The sequence below is a fragment of the Semicossyphus pulcher genome, unplaced genomic scaffold, assembly GCF_022749685.1.
Source record: "Semicossyphus pulcher isolate SPU_LCO1_2020_fin unplaced genomic scaffold, fSemPul1.0.p SCAF_16, whole genome shotgun sequence".
Taxonomy (NCBI): domain Eukaryota; kingdom Metazoa; phylum Chordata; class Actinopteri; order Labriformes; family Labridae; genus Semicossyphus; species Semicossyphus pulcher.
Window position 1 is genome coordinate 17,858,994 of NW_027211670.1, and position 20,431 is coordinate 17,879,424.

General features: G+C 40.0%; 2 protein-coding genes across 3 annotated transcripts; one reads left to right on the forward strand and one right to left on the reverse strand.

The window, feature by feature from the left end:
- Window positions 1-365: 365 nt before the first annotated feature.
- On the reverse strand, window positions 366-7,209 carry LOC138593709 (carbohydrate sulfotransferase 3-like). 2 transcript variants are annotated; one of them, XM_069664797.1, is made up of 3 exons: window positions 7,008-7,209; window positions 2,762-2,969; window positions 366-2,591 (listed from the first exon to the last, which is right to left on the reverse strand). In XM_069664797.1, exons 2-3 carry the CDS (start codon window positions 2,839-2,841, stop codon window positions 1,364-1,366), a joined length of 1,308 nt encoding a protein of 435 aa, XP_069520898.1. In that variant the 5' UTR covers window positions 2,842-2,969; window positions 7,008-7,209; the 3' UTR covers window positions 366-1,363. The 2 variants fall into 2 exon arrangements, with proteins under 2 accessions (XP_069520898.1, XP_069520899.1); XM_069664798.1 differs by lacking the exon at window positions 7,008-7,209 and having other exon boundaries at window positions 2,762-3,038.
- A 987-nt stretch (window positions 7,210-8,196) lies between these two features.
- On the forward strand, window positions 8,197-14,315 carry ghitm (growth hormone inducible transmembrane protein). The gene is made up of 9 exons (XM_069664578.1): window positions 8,197-8,279; window positions 8,853-9,011; window positions 10,399-10,498; window positions 10,806-10,917; window positions 11,012-11,153; window positions 11,262-11,370; window positions 11,570-11,758; window positions 13,497-13,668; window positions 13,766-14,315. Exons 2-9 carry the CDS (start codon window positions 8,880-8,882, stop codon window positions 13,851-13,853), a joined length of 1,044 nt encoding a protein of 347 aa, XP_069520679.1. The 5' UTR covers window positions 8,197-8,279; window positions 8,853-8,879; the 3' UTR covers window positions 13,854-14,315.
- The last annotated feature ends 6,116 nt before the right edge of the window (window positions 14,316-20,431 follow it).

The window sequence follows — 20,431 nt, forward strand, 5'->3', positions numbered from 1 at the left end:
AAAATGTGGTCATTTTTTTAAGCCTGATTTTGTGGTGTTTGTACAATTGATATGTGAAGGCTATTGTGATGAGTCAACTTGGCGCCAACCATATCTCTTTGCTAATGCTAAACAAAGACAGGCCTCAGTTCTGAAAATACCCCAAGTGACACAAATTGAAGTGGGGAAACTCCACTAGAAGCTTTAAAAAGATACTCCTGGGAAGCCGTTACTGTACACTGTTTTGATGGGTGGCTTTGTTGTACTGAAGTCGGTTGAATTGAAGACTTTTAGATAGAGTTCATGTCAAAATTGAGATGTTTTGCAGTTAATGTAAAAGAAGGTTTATTGCAACAAACAAAATGCAAAAGGAACAGACTGGAACATCAGCAAACAGTCTGGCAGGCCAGGGTATCAGGGCCTCTTTTTATCACCAGCCAACAGACTTGTGTCAACAGACAGAGGGCTGCCGACAAACCTTGCACAATCCTGCAAACCAGCTGCAGTTGGAATGCTTGCATACAGTGGCAGTGTAAACATCTGTTTTTACAGAATGGGTCCTTACAGTCCCGAGGACAACTTCAAACAGCTTTTGGCCAATTATAAACATGCGTGTACAGCGAAATACAGTATACGTGTGCAAGAAAAGTACCCCTATAGAGGGGGAGAAGAACCTGTGGAGCACATTCAGAGCTGGAGTCATTATGACTTATAGCAAAAGGCAGAAATAAATAAATTATGCATGGGTTATTATTTCTAAATCTCATGCGTAGAAATTGCCTGGCGACACATTGGTATTTCCTCTTCCTGCCATTAGCATTACTACACAAAGCCACTTATCTTTTGGTTATGTATAAACATTTCTCTTTTCAAGTTTCTTTGGTGTAAAAGCAGCTAATATCGGTAAATCAGAAGTTGCTGGATAAAACTAACTTACTGAGGTTCCTGGAAGTGTTTGAAACAAGTAATTGTTGTTCATAAGCCCACACATACAGTATCTCCCAGAGGACTTTCCTATATTTGGACAGGAATAACATTTGGACTGGCTTGCAGGACAAGTCAATAATACAGTTTGCTTTGGACAGAGAAAATAGTGCAAAAACAAAGATAGCTTTCCGTTTCCATCATGCTACAACCATATTTAACGTTTCAATATCGTCTGAAACCCCTTCCTATTTGAAAGCTTTATATGTATTTTCCACTCAGCAATACATTTTCTTCCTCACACTATTTTAAATAGTAAAAAAAACTTTAAATAGCACATAACCAGAAAATATAAAGCTCTGTATCAGGATAAAGACCCCAATAAATATAAGTCATTTCAGAGTTTTCCAAATGGTTGTTTTCTTCTGCGTCAGGGTCCATTGTTCACATTTGTCAAAGTCTAAAAAAAGTTGAACACTTTATCCTCAATCAAACTGATTGACTTATTCATAAGCATTTCCTCACTGCTTACAAATTTATACCCAAAAAGTTTCAGGGTAGGTCCACAAACTCTCTGTACAACCTGGGCTATTTTGAACGGTAAACTGAACCTCCATTTCTCGACTTGTTCTGAGGAGTTTTTCTGCGTTGAATAAACACCGCTGGTCTCCTTGGAGGCCTGGGTGTTCTTCAAAATCCAGGATTTCACCTGTGGAGTGAATGGGATCCCAGCAAACCTGTACATCTCTGTCGCCTTTCTCATGGGGAACCGAGCGATGTCCTCGTACCGCACCAGCATGTATCGCCGGCGCAACCACGCCGGCTGCCTGAGGCCAATCTCAGCAGACATCCTGATGTTGTCGCAGTTCCCTTTCAGCTTCCTCACCTCATCATCATCAATGGGCACATCCCCATCCTTGGCCCACTGCTTCCAGTTCTTGTACTTAGCAGCAAAGGCCACCATTCGAGAGGCAAGTACAGCACGAGGATCCCGAACCAGTTGAATGAACCGAACATCAAGGCGTGGATCCTCAGCCAGAGGACGAAGGTTCTCCAATTGACGTACCCTGACTGACTTGATGGCCCTGTGCTCCTTTTGAAGACAAGACTCTGATGCCATGGTTAAGTTCAGGGGCCCACAACGTCTAGTCTTGCAGCGATAACGCTCAAAGACTCCTTTGACAACAGGGCTGCAAACCGACTCCTCGCACAGAGAGCTGCTGGACTCTCTGCGGAAGAGGTTAGGGGTGATGTGGTCCACAGGAAGGGGTTCGATGAAGCTCTCCAGAAGAGAGAAGTCGCACAGGAAGAGCTTCTGGAGAACATCGCGGTACGCCTTGGCTGACGCTGTGGCGTTGGTGCCACCAGTCTCCAGTGTCAACATCTTCTCCACGTGCCACAACGGCTCAAACAGGAAGAACATGTTGTCACCCTGCTGGTTGAAAAACTCGCCTACAAACGAGGAGCCTGTCCTGGTGGTCGCTAACAGGAGGATGTGTTTTTTGCCCCTTGTAGCCAACCTCTGGTGCTCGCTGTAGTTCTCCAGGCGACGCTTCATCAACGTGAAGGCCGAGTCCATCTTATTGAGTGAGGTAAAGGAACCATTGTGCTTCAGCAATAAGTGGGAGGAACCACTGGGATGCAGAGGGGTCTGGGGGGTCTGCTTTAGGGTGAGCTTATCTGACACCCTGGAAGAGGGAGAGGAACCAGAGTTATAAATAGAAACAGAAATTTAACTTGACATTTGGAGCAATTTTATGATACTCAAGAAGTTTCCTTAAATGCATGGAAGAGATAAACCGACACAAGCTTGCAGGAAATCACAAAAGCACTCCACTCATCTCTGAAATGGTCTTACCTTGAGATAATGTTGTTTTCTTTTTCAATGATTACAAGTGTCACAAAAAAGACGACGGATATTGTGTATTTGATCCTCATTCTTGGATGCCTGGATATGCTTTTACAGACTTCTTCTTAATGGGATCTGCCAATCTTGCAAGTCTCCAGTCGCCTTCTTAAAGAGCCTTCCAGTTATTTGTATTCCCCGTTGTAGGCGATGTTTCATCCTGTAAGTGAAATGAGCGTCAACCGTCAGTTACACATTCTGCACATTTGAGCATGGCAGGCAAGTAACTACTTCTCAATTCTTTCTGTCGAAACTCTTTTGAGGTATTTTGTTTCGTAAATGGGGAAATTGACAGCCAGTTGTTGCACATCTAAAACTGAAAAGTAAGGCTGAGTCACAGTAGCGTTTCTTCCTCTATTTGTTAGCCATTCAGAGCTGTACTGTACTCTGCAAAACCAATGTTGGAGGCATTGACTCAGAGGCAAAAATACCATATCTAAAGAAGTTAAGAATAGAACATAGTTGAGTGTGTTGCACTGGAATCCACGCCTGTTCTTCCCATGAGGAAGTCCTTGTTATCTCTAAGTGTAGCAGTGCATTTCAGGAACATGCCCACCCACCATGCAAGACTGCAGGCTTGTTCACATTTAAGAGTCAGTTTTTGTAGAAGTTATTTAAAAAATGAGCAAAAAAACATCCAGAGCATAATTAAGCACAATTTTGTAATTAAACTGCAGTTCCACAACTGCAAAGCTGCATAAAAAGTCAAGTGTTGTCCGGGATAGAGTGATAATCCTACCTCCCACTGATATTTAGGAGAGCAGCCTGTGATCTAAACTGCCAGCTGCTCCTCCATGTCAACACTGGGAGGAGATCTTTTCAACAGTGGAGGCCTTCAATGACATGGCCTAGCTGTACAGTAAACCATCTGGTGGTGGGCTAATGGCTTGCTGCTTCCTCATAATATGCCTTTTGTGCTTTCTACAACTCCGACTGAGACTGAGGGGGACGCATGTCCAAGCGCTGAAAGGTATAAATGCACAGTGCGGAAATTGAAGGGGAAAGCCTGCTTGTCATGGAGCCATAAATTGTAGTGCTGTGAGCCTGCAGGCTATTCAGTACTTCAGGCAGTCTGTAGAGGGCATACAGTGGGCAGTAACATTAAGATAATAGTGGATTTAATGATGCCTATCTGGGAATTTCTTGTGCATTCCTGAAGGACTGATATAAGTTTACATTTAAGATAATGACAGCTTGCCCCAAATCCCTGACTCATCTTTGGATTTCAGCATAATCCGGCTTCATCTTGTCTTCCAGTGAAAGGGTCAATAACACAGCAAGAGTAAATGAGACACCCAGAGGAAACTGGCTAAGTGCCATTTTGATGCGCGCCTACAAAATTGCTGGGAAGTTCAAACTTAAAAAGTATTTAGGCAAGAACACAGATGTTGTACAGCCAGTCTATTTAAGTCCTGAATCAGTCGTCTGGGTTTGTGGAAAGATTTGTTTGCTGAATCTGTCAGGTGTTACACACAGTATCCTGAGTGTGTCTGTACAACTAGTGCTGGACTAGCCTCAGGGCGAAACCTATTAGTAGAAATGCAGCTATTAATCAGCAGAGCCACAAGCAACAGACCAGGCTTTTCACATGCTGCAGCGAGGAAGTCAGGTGTTCGACACGAAACAAGCAGCACTGTGCAGAGGGCTTCAAAACCTCGTTACATGACCAGGTCTTGAGGTTGAGTTCTCACATCCTGTTGTGACCTCTTGTCCTGGGCCAGTTCTGAGCGCAGCAGCCAGTCCAAGAAAGCATGTAGTCTAAACAAAAGGGATGGTTGGACACCGCCTGTGAAATTCTCTGAGAGGGGAATGGGAAGTTTACAGCTCCAATAGAGCGCTGTTGACGTGGAGGTGAACTGCTTGTTTGCTGAGGCACGTTTTCACCAGGAGGTAATGTCTGCTCTGTCTTGCACCACACTGCCGCATGCCACAACCACAAAGGTCTCTTTACACAGGAGGCACTCCAGACCTCCTTTTTGGCTGAGATCGCGGAACATAAACTGACAGGTCACTCACACGTCAGGGGGTCAGTGACTCAACTCCCCTTGGATATTACAAGTCATGAACTGGTCAGGTAGTCGTCTGCATCAAAGGAAACTACCCGGTCCTTAAGCCATACATGGTTTAGTTTCTTTGTAACTGTGCCAGAACAAATTAGACCCACACCCCAAATGATTTGGCCAAATGAATGTTAAGTGAACGATAAAATAGTGGATCTGATATAATACAGTTTCTGGTATTTTGCATTCAAGCACTTCTCTTTTAACCGTATGCGATTTAAAAATAGACAAAAAAAGAGGCGCCACCAACATATCATCATGTGCCCTGAGGTTTTTTTCATTTCTGTGGTAAATTAGATGTACACCAATTATCTCAGCTTATTACATGTGCTGTGTGAAAAAAAACCCGCACATACTCGAGCGGACATTCTTGAATATTCACAAACCACTGAGGCGTATGACACGTTTGATCATCTGCTCATAACAAAACCACCACCACTCCATTTATCATCTTCTTACAAATGCTTTTAATTTCCCTGCATTTTATTAATGTAAATCTATTAACATAAGGGGGGGTTAAGTAAACGGACCAACTTATTTGAGCTATTGCAAGTTTACGCAACAGTATTGCAAATGTAGAATGATATATTTACAGAATATTACATAGCTTTCATACTTTCATTTGTGGCCCATTGGTAAGGGGAGCTTTGTAAAACAGGATGATGTATCATTATATATTAAAATTCTAATTATTATAGTATTATAGCTGTATAATTCAATTACATACATTTTAGAACATAATAGAGTAGGAATGGACAACAACCCACAATATACTTTGAGATTACAAAAGTAAAATACATTACACATCATAAAGGTATGTAAAATAGGATAGATTGCTATGTGTTAAGACTTTTTAAAAGAGAAGATTAGCCACAAAGACATTCCTATCTCGCTTTTTTTTTTTTACTTTGAACATGTTTCTTAATTTACTTACCTGAATGTATAAAATGTATAATGATGGTCAACAGGAGTATATCGAAATCAAGATTCAGAAGAAAACAAGTTTCCATCTATTTTTTACAATTGATTAATCAAATATTTGTGTGTCAGCTACTTTAGTGTAAGAATTTCCTGATTTTCACTGTTATCTATGAAAGTAAGTAAAGTTTTTGTTGACTGTTGGTTTGACTAAATAAGTCATTTGAAGGTGTGACTTTGGGCTCTGGGAAATTGAGCTATTTTCCCAAATTTTTGATAATTTATTGACTAGAGAATTGATCATTTCAACGTGAGCTGCAGCCATTGATTGCATATATACTGTCATGTATTTTCAATAAAGTGATTTAAAGCATGTGTACCTTGGCCAGCTACCAAAGGTAAAGCTTGTTCACTTTGTGCAATCATCATCAATTCGTTTTGAGAGTGTTTTTTCACTTTACTGATGGTAATTCGAAGATTAATCCAAAAGGCAACTGGACTTGGTTGACCTTCTTGAAGACGTTTCCAAGTCCAGTTGCCTTTTAGTCATTCAATTTTTCTTTGAAAACAGTATGACTAGCCTACATCTACATGGCCTTTGGTTTTAATCAGCTTATTCATCTATAACCGCAGTCATGGAGAACATTTTAAATGTTATCAATAGTGACTGTGCATCAATCAGAGGGAGGGCTAGAGAGCAGGAGAGAGGCATGCAGCAACCACAAGTTAAATTAAGATCAGGGTGTAGGCGAGACTCATGCTGGTTTAAAAAGCATGTTTGGCACTTTGTGGTGATTTTGCACTTGGAGAGTATACTGTATGTAGTGGTCATGCAGAACATTTTTAAGTCAGAAAACGTAATCATGTATGATCTAAGTGTAAATCCAGAGATGGGACTTTGTGATAAACTTTGCTGTTCATTTTTAAATGTGTAAAAGTTGAACAGAAGCCCTTATGTGGGGGGGGAGTCAGGATTTTTAGGAGTCTCTGAAGAACATGCACTGCGTTGAAAGGTCAAACGGGCAAATCAGCCACACAAAAGTCATGCTTTGTTAATAAATGACGCTCAAAGAAACAGCCGAAATGTAGACCGTTTATGGTGTTTTATTGTCCTTACTTCCCAGGTTGTTTTTGGAGCATAACAGTCCTCCTATGTGATATTATTAGTCTAAAGATTCCAGTTACTTTAAAGGGACAGTGTGTACGCTCTTTATACCCACCATAATGATGAGCTGCGGTGTGTAAACGCGCCTCCACTCCTCCGGTTCATCCGTGAAGTTGGTCAGCCTGTCCTCAAAGAGCGACTCCGGACAGAAATTAATCCCATTACTTCCCAAGTACTTCGTTTTTGTGACAGAAAATTGAGGAATCCAAAAGGAATAGTTCAACTTGTTTTAAAACCTGCAGATCAGTTGGAGTCATGTTGGAGGTGTCTGCAGGTCGGAGTGCGCGCGGAACTGTATGACAACTCAGTGCAACAGTTGCGACTCAGTGAATCACATGGGAAACTTTTATGTCCAAAGGAGCGGAGCTTCAGACAGGAGGCGCACTGACACCAACACCCCAAATGCCCTCTGCTGCTGGTCTGTAAAAATAGAAACCATACACTTAAAGATAAGAAACGTAGTTAGGATACACAACAATAAAGCTGTTGTAATGTCCTGGTGTTATTATAGTTTATTTGGCGTCTATTTAGTAGTATTTGATGTGCTCGCAACAATAGAAGAGGCAAACACGCCACCTAGTGGAAAAATCAAAGTGTGTGTCTTAACTCGCATTAATTTTGGGAAGAGGATACTAAGGCTAAAAACACTCTGTAACGTGATTTTTATTAGCTTAATTTAAATTATAAAGCAAGTCATTCAATTAAGTACTGTAGCTTGCTTGTACTATCCTATACTTAAAGAATATTCTTTTTCCCCTCCAAATATTTGATTACTGTCATTGTATTATGTATGGATTTAATTTGCATACACCGATTAGCTCATAATATATGGTATTTTTATAGCCTATATTATCATGTTATAAACTGCTTAAGATTAACTCTATATTGACAAGATACACACTGAACACATTATAGTATCTGTGATAATTCATAAATAAACAGAATTTTAGTTCATGAGGAAATAATGTGAACGAGCCCACTGTCATTCAAGGTGTTTACTTTTAATAAGCTACGTAAGGTACCCTTTACTGATAAAACATACATAAGTAGGCCTACGTTTAGGTGAAGTAAACATTAAATGTAGTAGTTTAGCTTCGTTTTGGTTTATTGTTTGTTTTAAATTTTGTTAATTGCCCGAATCTGAAAACTTATTTAAACACTGATTGACGGATCAAAAACGCGCCTGAGAAGAACTACAACCCCCATTCAAACGTGTCGCTTAATGATGACGTATGCGAAGAGAAATTTCATGAAGGTTGCAAAACAGTTGCGTCAGAAACGTGCGCACTTGTTTCCAGAAAGGTGAACGTCGAACGCTGCTCTTTCGGTATGTAACATTGATGTAACTTTCTCGAAATACAACATACATCAAAAACATCGTTGTTGATGATAACAGTATATTTATTTGGTTAGTCTAAGTCTACTTATACCAGTAAAACCGAATATTTTGTAGCGAAATTAATCTTAAATGTTACGCAGCTTTGTGTAAGCTAACGTTAGCTAGCTTAGTTAACTAACGTGACCTGTTATAATATAAAGTTTGTTCTCTAACAACGTTATTATACGTCTATACTCGTCCAAACTTAACATGGTGAAGCAGCATTTAGCCACTGCGCTGCTTGTTACTGGAACAAACTGCCATTAGAGATTAGATGTGCTCCAAACGTAGACATTTTTAAATCCAGGTTAAAACATTTCTGTTTTCATGTGCCTTTGAATGAACCTTTGATGTCTGTTTTATTTGTGTAAAGCACATTGAGTTGCCTTTGTGTATGAAATGTGCTATAAAAGCTGCCTTGCCTTGTCTATAGTGACTATCATAACAAATGTAATGTTCAACCATTATGTCACAACACTGTTAGTCATTGTTACATTCCCTGACGCTGTGTTTGTCTTTCAGACTGATACAGGATAACATATTGTAACCATGTTGGTGGCGAGGCTGACATGCCTGAGGGGTGTCCCGCTCGTCGGGCTCCGACCTGTCCTGTCACAGGGCTCTCCTGCCCTGAGAGCACCCATCCTGAAGGCCTGTCCACCCCTGCTCAGGCCCCAGCAGGTACTGTGGAGTGAACATTGACAGGCTGGCCTTCATTTTGTTTTATAACCACACCAGTGCCACAAGATAAACTGCTCAAATTTTGTACTGTGCTAACAAACATGAGACCAGTACTTTGTTAATAGTCTTGGGTCATAATAGCTGATATAGAAATATATGTAAAATGACATGAGACAGTGGGCATTGAATGTAAAGAGATGTGACCTCTAAACATCCATATACATCAAGGTTCAAATGAATGCGTTTAAAAATATCCCAATGTTTCATTGATAATTTCTATTTTTTGAGTAAAGTGCCTGTGAGAAGTTTTTCACTGGTTATGAAACAGACTGAAATTCATTCTGATTACTCCATATGAGCTACAAAAGCAAACCAGACCATCAGCGACAAGATTGATTATTTCTATATAGTTATTATTAATGCCTGAAACTGCTTGCAGGGTAGGTGTCAGACGAAGAGATTAACTGCACGCTGCCTTTGTTTATATTTTCCACGGCAAAAAATTGACTGTTAAAGAAAGCAGGATGAGATGTTTTGTTTCAAAACAGCACTTTAGCATGTACAGGACAAAATCAGCAAAGACATAAGAGGTACAGCTTTCTCCACAGGGGGCACCATAATCAACACTCACCGAAAGTTCATCGCTGTTGCTTTAACTGCCAAATATTTGTGAAAATCCATGAAAATGTCAAACATTTGCTGGTTCCAGCTACTTAGTGTAAGGATTTGTCATTTTGTAAAATAATAAGGTTGTATTTTGAAATTTTGATTTGACAAAAAAGCAAGTAGAAGATGTCACTTATATAATCAATTAATTGCAGAAAAAAACAGCAGATTAATCTATAATGAAATTCATTTTCATCTGCAGCCCTGATCAATTTTCATCTTTCTAATGCACCTTGTTTGGGAAATGCTTTAATCGTTGAAGATGAATGGATAAAGATAAGAGCCTGCATCCACAGTTGGGCAGAAACAGATTAAATGTCAGAGAATACATTCTCACCATTTTGTTATGTGAACTTGATTTTGTCGGAATAAAGTCTGATGGCAACAAATTGAGCAATTGCCCCTGTAAGGATCAGAGCAATATAGTTAGCAGTAGAGTGACTCAAAGGACAGAAAACTGCAGGCTGATACTCAGAATGAATGTCATTACAAAATCAGAAATGTTTGCTGAGTTCTTGTCCCATCAGTTTCTTTTCTCTTCGTGCTTCTTTCAATGATGCAGCAAACACAACACACTGACTTTAAAATAGTAGAAGATTTTTGTTAAGATGTTGTATCTACACCCCTCCAATATGTGTGTTACTGACGGCCAAATGCAGGTTCCTCACTCCTTGTTTGTTTTCAGTATTGATTGGTTACATTTTTTAATCTCTTTCCACAGGGGTTTTCCTCTAAGGCCAGATTTGGTTTCCGTCGTGTGAAGACAGCCAGAGACCAGCTCAAAGATGCCGCTTTTGAACCAACAGATACCGCAATTAAAAGTAAGAAGTATTACCTTTATGCTAGTTAAATATACTATTACACGCTAACACTATTACTGCTGTACTCTTATAACTGGTTTTAAAAGTCTTTTTAAAAAAAGCCATCTTTGGTCCAAACTATAATGAACTCTCAAAGTTGCAAGCCTTCTTTCAATAGCCATCTGAAATGTGATCCTGCAAAAATGTCTTTTGAATACAAACAAATCTTTTACCTGTGAAAATCACTGTTTATCATTAACACCCTTTAAGTGTTTAATTTTATCACAAAAAACATTGTAAAGTGTCTCAAATATATTTCTGTCTTTAGTTGACAGCATGGGAAGAATGATTCTGGCTGGAGGTGCGGCTGTTGGCCTCGGCGCTTTGTGCTACTACGGACTCGGCATGTCCAATGAAATTGGCGCCATTGAGAAAGCAGTGTGAGTAACAGCTTTTTGTACCGGCGGCTTTTAAATTGTCTTCTGAAGCACAGGTCAGTTCTTATTCACCTGGCTCTTCCCCCTCTCTCTGCAGGATCTGGCCTCAGTATGTCAAGGACAGGATTCACTCCACCTACATGTACTTTGCAGGCAGCGTTGGACTCACGGCTCTGTCAGCTGTGGCAGTGAGCAGGACCCCGGCTCTTATGGGTCTGATGATGAGAGGCTCCTGGCTGGTAAGCTTTAGAACTCAAGTGGATCCCACAGAGACGGATGCTCTTCATACACCTTTTAGGTGTATTCACATGTTACTACCATGAATGCATGTTTTTTTTCTACTCCAGGCTATTGGGGCAACCTTTGCAGCTATGATAGGTGCCGGCATGCTGGTCAGGTCCATTTCATATGAGCACAGCCCAATGCCGAAACACCTTGCTTGGATGCTTCATGCAGGTTTGTAGCCTATGTCAAGTGGAAAATGACTCTGTTAACCCACCCAGCCCTGATTTTTCCAACATGCAGCTGCCTCAGTTGAACAGAAGAGGGCAGTCATGTAAAGGCTCTGAGAGTAACAGCTTCTGTTGAATTCAAACATTTACACATCACCCAGGTCTTTTTATGTAACTGTCTTTTTGCATTATTTCTTTATTAGGTGTGATGGGAGCTGTCATCGCTCCCCTCACTCTCCTGGGAGGGCCTCTGATGATCAGGGCCGCCTGGTACACAGCAGGCATCGTGGGAGGTCTGTCTACCGTGGCCATGTGTGCCCCAAGCGAGAAGTTCCTCAATATGGGAGGGCCATTGGCTGTCGGCTTCGGCGTGGTCTTTGCTTCCTCTATTGGTAATTATCATGTGGTTTCCCCCAGTACACCCTGTCTCAGGTGAACTAATGACACGACTGACTGCTGCAAGTTTTTTTATGTTTTCAGAGATGAGGTGATTAAAAATAATTGAGGAAGTCCAGTATGAGTAAGAGTTACAGAGGTTTTGTGTCTCGTTTACACCTGACGGCACTCAAACTATAGCAGCATGAACATCTTAGCTATAATAATCCGCTCCGATGACATGATGCGTACTTGTTAAACCCACATTGTTACTCTGAATGATTGATCACAGCATACAGCTAGGTGTTAACTGTGTTATTGTGTGTTTTACCTTGACTACGTCGCTGTGGTGACACATGAGAATTGTCACGGCTTCATTGGATCAAAATGCATAAAGTGATAAACTGATTAGTAAATCACACCCAAAGTGTTAAAGTTAGTCACACAACTTATTCATCTGATTATGCAAATTATTTTATTGACATCACACAAAGCGTTTAAATGATGCATACTGTCACCATACGGTGATCATACATCTTGTATTTATATCATGCAGGGTTAAAGTGATAATCTCAAAGATTTTCATTTAAATAAATGTCTGTTAAGTCTCTATCTATCGCCGAATGAGGTAACACAATGGTGATTGAGCCTGTGGCCCACTGATGAAAACATTTGCATCTGCAGTTTTACAGACTGGCTGTCTGGTGCGAAAATCACAAGCGGCGCCCAGTTAGTGACGCGTTTCTATCACCCAGCAGTGGTTGGTCTGGCAGAGAGGGTAGGCAGAGCTAAGCGGCTGCTTTTCCGGTCTCTGCAAGTGTTGCGAGTAAACAGTAATCTACTATGGCTGAACAAACAAAGAAAAGATGGATGACTACAGATACAACTTCAAAAATAAGTGAAAATCCAAAGAAAAAGAAACAAATTCGACGCTCAGATGAAGGCAAACAGTCTAAAAAGGAAAGCGACCGTCAGCGAGGGAAATCAAGAGTTACAACCGGAGCCAACCGTGGACGTCTGGTTGTCTGGGACATATTAACTCCTATCTTTGTCATCTTAATAATATAAATGACAACTCGTTAATTTTAATGGCACTTTTTAAAGATGCAAAAGCTCTGTCACAAAACATTGTGTATTTCATCACACTTTGCCATTATATGAGGATCTTTATAGTTCTTGAACTTAGCAAAAAAAGAAAAAATACGTAATGTAAAAGAACCATTTTGGCAGCAGTTGTGCACTGAAATGTTGCAGTCATGACCATGTTCAATTACTGTGACGACTCAAAAAGTGAACACAGTAGGGGCCGGTTTCATGGACAAGGCTTGAGCCTAGTCCCAGACTAAAATGCCTGTTCGAGCTGTCGTTACTCAAAGCGACTTGCATATCTGAAAATAGTCACAGATTTATCCTGTTCTGGAATAAACTAAGCTGATTGCAAGAGGGAGGACTAGAGCTACTCTAGGACTAAATTGAAGCTTAAATTAATCCTTCAAAGAGGCAGGTTTAACTTCTGCTTTGACCTGTGTGTGAAGAAGCATGGACTATATAGGAGTATCAAAGTGCACATATCTACCAGGACAGACCAATGTGGGTATTTTGAGGCAGATTTTACACGATAAAAATTCACTCTTCATTACTGATATTGTTGCTGATCAAGCAGCTACCTACATATACAGCTTATTAATGATTTAGGTGTGTATGCTCTCACTTTGAATCAAAAGTCTCACTGTGAATGTCTCCCGTCTTCTTCAGGATCGATGTTCCTGCCGCCCACCTCGGCGTTTGGAGCAGGCCTGTACTCCGTGGCCGTGTATGGAGGCCTGGTCCTGTTCAGCATGTTTTTACTCTATGACACGCAGAAGGTTATGAAGAGGGCAGAGACACACCCACTCTATGGTGTACAGAAATATGACCCCATTAATGCGTAAGTCTCCACAGTAAATGGTTATGAGTTTACCTGCAGAATAATGTAAGATATGTACCTGTCCCGAGGCATTGATCCCTTACTTGATCTCCTACAGGTGCATGGGGATTTACATGGACACGCTGAACATCTTCATGAGACTGGTGATGATTCTGTCTAACGGCGGCGGCGGCAGAAGGAAGTAAACGGCAGCGTTGTGACTTCAGCTTCAGTTTTACCTTCCACAGAGCTTAACAAATCATTAGCAGCATATGCCAGGTGTGATCTCTTAGTGGCAAGTCTTATCTAACTGGTAAACAAACATGACTGCTTTGTAAGTGTGCGAAGAAGAAGATGCACAGACAAAATGAGAGCTTTTACCTTGACTGTGGAGGTATGGTTTATCCTGGGGGCTACAGATGGGTTAAAATCTGTCTGTCTGCATAATTTGTATTTGTTATGTTTTATATTTATTTCCACTTATTGGTGTCTGTTTCTAATGAGAAGGGAAGAGTAAGAATTTATGCCGCCATAGACTTGTCCAGTGCGGTGTGCACTTTCTCCATCATGCATTGATACACTTCTGTAATGGCACTTGTTCATATATTTTTGAGAAAATATAAATTTATTTCTGCAATGGAATCATTCAATAAACAAGTCGAAACTAATACTTATGTCACTTTGTTTATCGTGTTGACTTAGTGCTTCAGTTTCAGTGGCTTGTCAATGTGCATGCTGGCTCACTGTCACGGCTTACTGGGACACTTAAAGGTAATGTTATTAGTAACGGCTATGCTATTGCTACTATGGCAAGTTAAATTATTCTTAAATCCACTATAAAATTTCATGTTGTGTTAATTTGCTTTTCAGGTAATTATTTGTTTGGAAAGCCACATCATGATGTAACATTACCACCAAATATTCCTGAATTTGAATCACCCATGGTTGAACACAAAATATAAAACTGTCTTCTACTTGCATTCTGACAGTTGCAGTATGATCATGTTGGAAATACAATGAATGGGCTATTTTATTGGAATGGACAGTTTTGACATCGTGGTTCTGCATAATTGTATTGTTAAATGACTGTGGCATTTTTGGAAAGGGTTGCACAGGATTCACGAAGCATTCTTAGGAAAAAAAAATCTTAAGCGCAAAAGTTGAGAAAAATGTATATTCCTGAATAAAGTTCTTACGCTTTTTCCTAACTTTCTTCTTATGTTTCTTCATAAGAAAAAACTTAAGAATATGTGAGATTCTGGAAAGCAAAGTTCTTCAATTTCTTCACAACTTCAAGATGACCCTACATATGTTGAGCCTGCCCTTTCCCACTTCTAAAATGAGACTGCCCTTCCCACTTCCACCTTTCAACTTCCAAATTGAGCCTGCCCTCCCAATTTCCAGCTTCTAACTTCCAAATTGAGACTGCCCTTCCCACTTCCAGCTTCAAAGTTCCCACTTCCACCTTCCAAATGGAGCTTCCCACTTCCATGTTCCAAGTGTTTTTGTCCAACATTAATTTTCATTAAAAAATAGTCATTTGAAATATTAGCAGCAGTAAAATCCATTGTAATGAGTTCGTTCTTATTATTCCAAGTGAGCGTTATTATATATAAAACTGGTTTTAGGACACTAAGTCACATAACACGGAAGTTATTGAATTTTTTTTTAATTTTTTCCAAATAAATATTAATATTAAATAAATGAATGCACGTAAGCATTTAAAATTAGAGGGCAACATGTAGCCAATTTAGTTGAATTTTCTAACTCTAAATTTTATATGTGCATGTCATGGACGTACTATAAACACATCATTTTTTGGGTCCATTTAACAGTAATTTATTGATTTGATTTATTTTAAACAAAACACCTTCCTGCCGCTAATTAATTAGCCCAAAACTTCCAGATTTTATCATTAGTCATCCTCCCTCTCAGCAGCTCTTACCAGTCTATGAGGCAGGGGTCCACCTTGTATTTGCCTATAAACAGTCAGTGTGTAGCGGCAGATGACAAAGGCTTAGTGTAGTAATCCTCTTGTCCACCATCTGGCCGCTCCTCTAAAATTAAACCTCCAAACCAGGGCACTTGCAACAGATGCTAACATCTGTAAATATGCAGGTGCTTCATTAAAGCATGTGCACGTGGAGCACACAGCTGCCGGGCCTTGTTTCAATCTCTCAGATCATATTCACGTTTAGGACACATATGATTTATATACAGTGTGAAAAAAATACCCTGCAGATGGGAGGGATAAAGAGGGCAATAATGGATGAGATTGTGGAAAGCTTCAGCATGTGGAGATCTGCCATTACTGGGGATAAAAGTTGCTCTCTGTCAGCCATTTTCAGATTGATGACCAATATTTGGTTAAAGTCCAAGGTTTGTACTGCTTCACGTAGGCTTGGCCTGTTTGCGAGGGAGAGCGAGAGAGTAAGAGAGATGGTAAACTAATCCAGAAAACGATAAGTCCATGCATTTTGTGTTATGGTTATAGCATCAGCGCTTCAAACCGCAATACCTACAGAACTCTGAGCTCACATGTTCATTCTCTTGCATAATCACTGAAAGACTTACACTTATCAGCCTAATCCCTCAACTGTACAATTTTCAGATCATTTTTTAATTCATTTTGCGTCATGCTAAATGTGTGGTTCCAGGGTTGGCTACTGTTGGTTTGTCCACTACTTCGATCCAGACTGAAATAAATCAACAACTTTTAGATGGATTTTATTGAAATTTGGTCATTAGAGAATAAATCCTGGTGGATTTAAATATCTTAACCACTGAGGAAATGTTTACCTATCCTGTGTATTGTATTGACTATCAAATGTATTGGCATTCACACAAAACAGACATGGTTCCCAGACAATGAATCCTAATGCTTTTTTTTTATCCCTCTCAGTTTGACTCTAGCACCACTGTGAGGTTGACATGTGTAGCTTTTAGTGAAATGTTGCTTTACAGTGGATTTGATGACATATTAAAATATTTGAAGATCCCCTGACTTTGCATTTAGCACCATCATTGTCCAAAAACTGGCAAACTACTCACTCTCATCAGCCTCAGCCTTGTTTTTAATGCTAATTAGCTAATGTTAGCATGCTAAATCAGTATAATGTGTAGAAGAGTCTTTCTTAATTTAAACAAGTTAATTATCTTAAAATGTATTTACAATGTTTACAAAGTTAACTATAGACCGTAGCCTACATGTTAACACATTTACTAAGATAGGGAACAAGGTAAACATTAGGCTATACCTGCTAAACATAGTCATGCTAGCATGCTAGGAGGTCAGGATTTGGCTCAAAGCACCGCAAAGAGCTGCTGACATGGCTTTAGACTGTGGTCTTGTTTTGGGTTGTACTTCCTCAAAAGACGTTAAAATTATTTCAGTATACATCAGTGTTTATTATTTAAGTATATTTTAAGGTATTTTAGTTATACTTCACTTACTACTTTTAAAATAAACTACTACGATAAATTTTATTAGCTACATTTTATAGTTAATTCAGATTTTCTGTGAAAAAATTATTACCTAAGATTAAAGATACCAACAGCAAAAATAGTTCACATGATATTCCAATTACAAAATATATATTTGTGATTTATACTTGAAATCAGCATTTTTCTATAAACAGCACTAAATATCTGTGTTGTGAATGTTCATCAGCATTAATTCTTGTGTCTAAAACACTGAGCAGTCCTTGGATTCTGTGTTTATTTCAGTGAACGGAGCGGTTTCATCATTGGCTGCCATCCGGTGAGGTGTATACGCGTGTCATTGAACGTCAGACACTATTTTTATAACTGTGAATACAGGAAGTGCACCAGTCTGCACCTCTGAGTAAGTGAATACAGCTCTCACCAATACAGTGCTCTCACATGACATCTGCATCTATAGCTTATCTGATTTAAAGAAAAGGTGTAAAACTCACCTCAGGCCAAAGTGAAAATTGTGATCAAAAATATAAAGTATGACGTTTTTCCATTCCTAAAAAGTGTATTTTTTTTTATTTTATTAAATCACATCTGTTTTTTTGTATGTATGTATTTCAGCTTTTCTAAATTGCAGACCAGCGTTCTGGTTAGACCTTCCTAAGCTGCAGTGATTCACACACAGCGGATTTCTTGTAATGTAAGACGGTGCTTAGTGGCAAACATCTTCTGGAACATGACACACTTTTACATTAAACTGAACTAAAAATATATAAAGCAGGCTTATAGGCCAAAAAATTCAAAATCAAATGAAGCCCACTAACAATATGGATTATTCTTAAAAGCTGTGTTTCGTGTCTCAAGGCGTAGTGATTGACAGGTCACTGAGCTTCCAAGGGATCGTGGACTGCAGAGGCTAGAGAAAAGCCTCTTGGCTGTTATTGCAAAACTTATCCAGAAGTGCAGCTGAGGTTTGTGTTATCTGCCAAGGAGAGCAGCCACCGGATGCTTAAGCCGGTCGGACTTGCTACATGTGACTAATGATGTTTATTGGAACATCAGCGACAGGAGCCAAATGGGCCAATTGGTCCGGACAAATAAGCTGAGCCTCCAGACCAGGATGAATAAATGAAAGAAAAAGCAGCTTTAACGTTTTTACTTATCCTGTGCAATATGTCTGCCAAAACTATTTACATTCTCATCAGTATGTGTCCTGTTTAGTGCTAATTAGCAATTGTTAGCATGCTAAGAGACATATTTATTCATATATTTGAGTCAAGTATGCAATTACAAAGTTATCCACAAAGCTACAGAAGCCTACATATTTATGCGTACACAGTTAATTAAATACATTTAGAAGTTTTAATATATTCATGGGCATAAGTTAAAATCTGCTAGGCTGCCCTGTAAGATCCTACAAAACTAAGGTGGAGTCAACTATCCCATATCCACAGTTTAAACAACCAGTTACCAGTTACGATTACTAACTGTATCAGGATCCATTTTTCAAGTAACCTTCTCAACCATGAACATGGTAAATATTAAACCTGCTTAACATTAGATTGTTAGCATGCTAATAGCAGCATTTAGCTCAAGACACCGCTGTGCTGCACATGTTGCTAGCATGGCCGTAGACTCTTAAACCCTTCTTACTCTGCCAGTTTAAGGTGGGATTACACCTCTGTTCTGTCTTCTATGTGAAATGCACGGAGGCGGGATTTTGGGGCAAAGTCGTTCTGCCTCTGAGCCGGCGTCAGAGGTTGTAACAGAGGAGAAATGGCGTCTGTGTAAGCAGCGGAGCCAGCAGGGCGGAACAACAGCTCAGTGTGCTCGCGCACGTTTTGCTTCCCCAATGCCGGAACGCTATTTAGAAACACACACTGGGGTGGCTTTACGCCGGCGTTGCTTAGTCCAATGCAGAACGTCAAAGCCTGCATGACAGCGGAAATGCAGTGTTACAAGGGCTTTAGTCTTGTTGTACTTTAAACCTACTTACTACGGATAGTAAAATTCTTTAGAATATATTAGTGTTACGTTTTAGTATATTTAACAGTACTTAGCTTGAGTATTTCTCAGTGCCACTATACACTTCATGCAATTGAAAAACACAAACTGTTATAGATGTTAGCATAAATTAGCTACCTAGCTAGCAAATGCAGAGGTTACCTGTGTTTATGTGGCCATTCTCCCTCTGACTGACCTCAAAAGACCTCAAAACAAATTCCATGTCTTCATTTTAGTCTTCCAGTCTCTCATCCTCTGAACGTCTTTGTGAAGCAGTTTCATTAAACAGCAACTGAAACATATCTAAGGGCCCAAGTGAAACTACTCCTTTTTCCTTTTCTTAAATCAAATCTGCTGTTTATTTCTGTGTCTGTATTTCCGAACTAGAGCACGCAGCTTTGGTTTTGACCTTCCTAATCTGCAAGTGATTCATACCAGGCGGATTTCTTGCATGGTAAGACAGTGCTTAGTGGCAAAAATCTTCTAGAACATGACATACTTACATTAAGCTGAACTAAAAATATAAAGTAATCTTGCAGCCCCCAAAAAATTCAAACAACGCTGACCGACAATATCGTATTTTATTTTTATACTATCATTTGTATTACACTGTACTATTTGCTATTGTTTTGTTTGTGTTGCGTGCCTCACGTCTCAAGGCGTAGTGATTGACAGGTCACCGGGTTTCCTAGGGATAGAGGACTGCGGAGGCTAAAGAAAGCCTCTTGGCTGTATTTGCAGGTAAGATCCACGAGTGCAGCTCAGGTTTACATCGCTGCCAACAGATGCTAAGGCCAGTGGGACATGCTACATGTGACTAATGTTTTTTTTTACAAACATCCTTTAAAATAAAAGAAAGAAGAGGCAAATGTGAGAGAAGCACATGACATACAGTATGTTTGTGAGAGGTTTCCAGTTGTTGTAAACTCAGCTTAAAAATTATGTGGAGCTAACAACAAAAAAAAGATGTTTTATTGATGTCTAAAACTCTACTGCAAAGCACAAGCCTCAGGAAGTATACTCTGTCACACAGTTTAAATTGTCCATGTAATTAACGCAGTTTACACACGTGTGCAGAGGTGATGATCACACCACATTGTGTTGATCCTGAACCCACTTCCCTCCTCGTGCAGTTTTTCCCGGAGAGATCGGAGTGATAGCAGCGTGGCAGAAGATGTCTGTGGAGGGAAGGGATGCGTCACTGGATTAGTGCCTGAGAATCTGTCCCAGCCTCTTCTTCCTCCTGAGCTGCTGAGACGCCACCAGAAGGGCAAGACACTCACTACTGGCTTTACCTCCACCAAGCCTTCCACATGAGCCAGCCAAGCCTTAGCTCCCCGCCAGG

Bases quoted from the DNA above. Each gene is read 5' to 3' on its own strand.
- LOC138593709 (XM_069664797.1), bottom strand. From the start codon at position 2,841: ATGAGGATCAAATACACAATATCCGTCGTCTTTTTTGTGACACTTGTA. The intron at 2,592-2,761 runs GTAAGACCATTT...TCCCTCTTCCAG, and splicing joins GAAAACAACATTATCTCAAG to GGTGTCAGATAAGCTCACCC.
- ghitm (XM_069664578.1), top strand. From the start codon at position 8,880: ATGTTGGTGGCGAGGCTGACATGCCTGAGGGGTGTCCCGCTCGTCGGG. The intron at 11,154-11,261 runs GTAAGCTTTAGA...TTTCTACTCCAG, and splicing joins TGATGAGAGGCTCCTGGCTG to GCTATTGGGGCAACCTTTGC. The intron at 13,669-13,765 runs GTAAGTCTCCAC...GATCTCCTACAG, and splicing joins AAATATGACCCCATTAATGC to GTGCATGGGGATTTACATGG.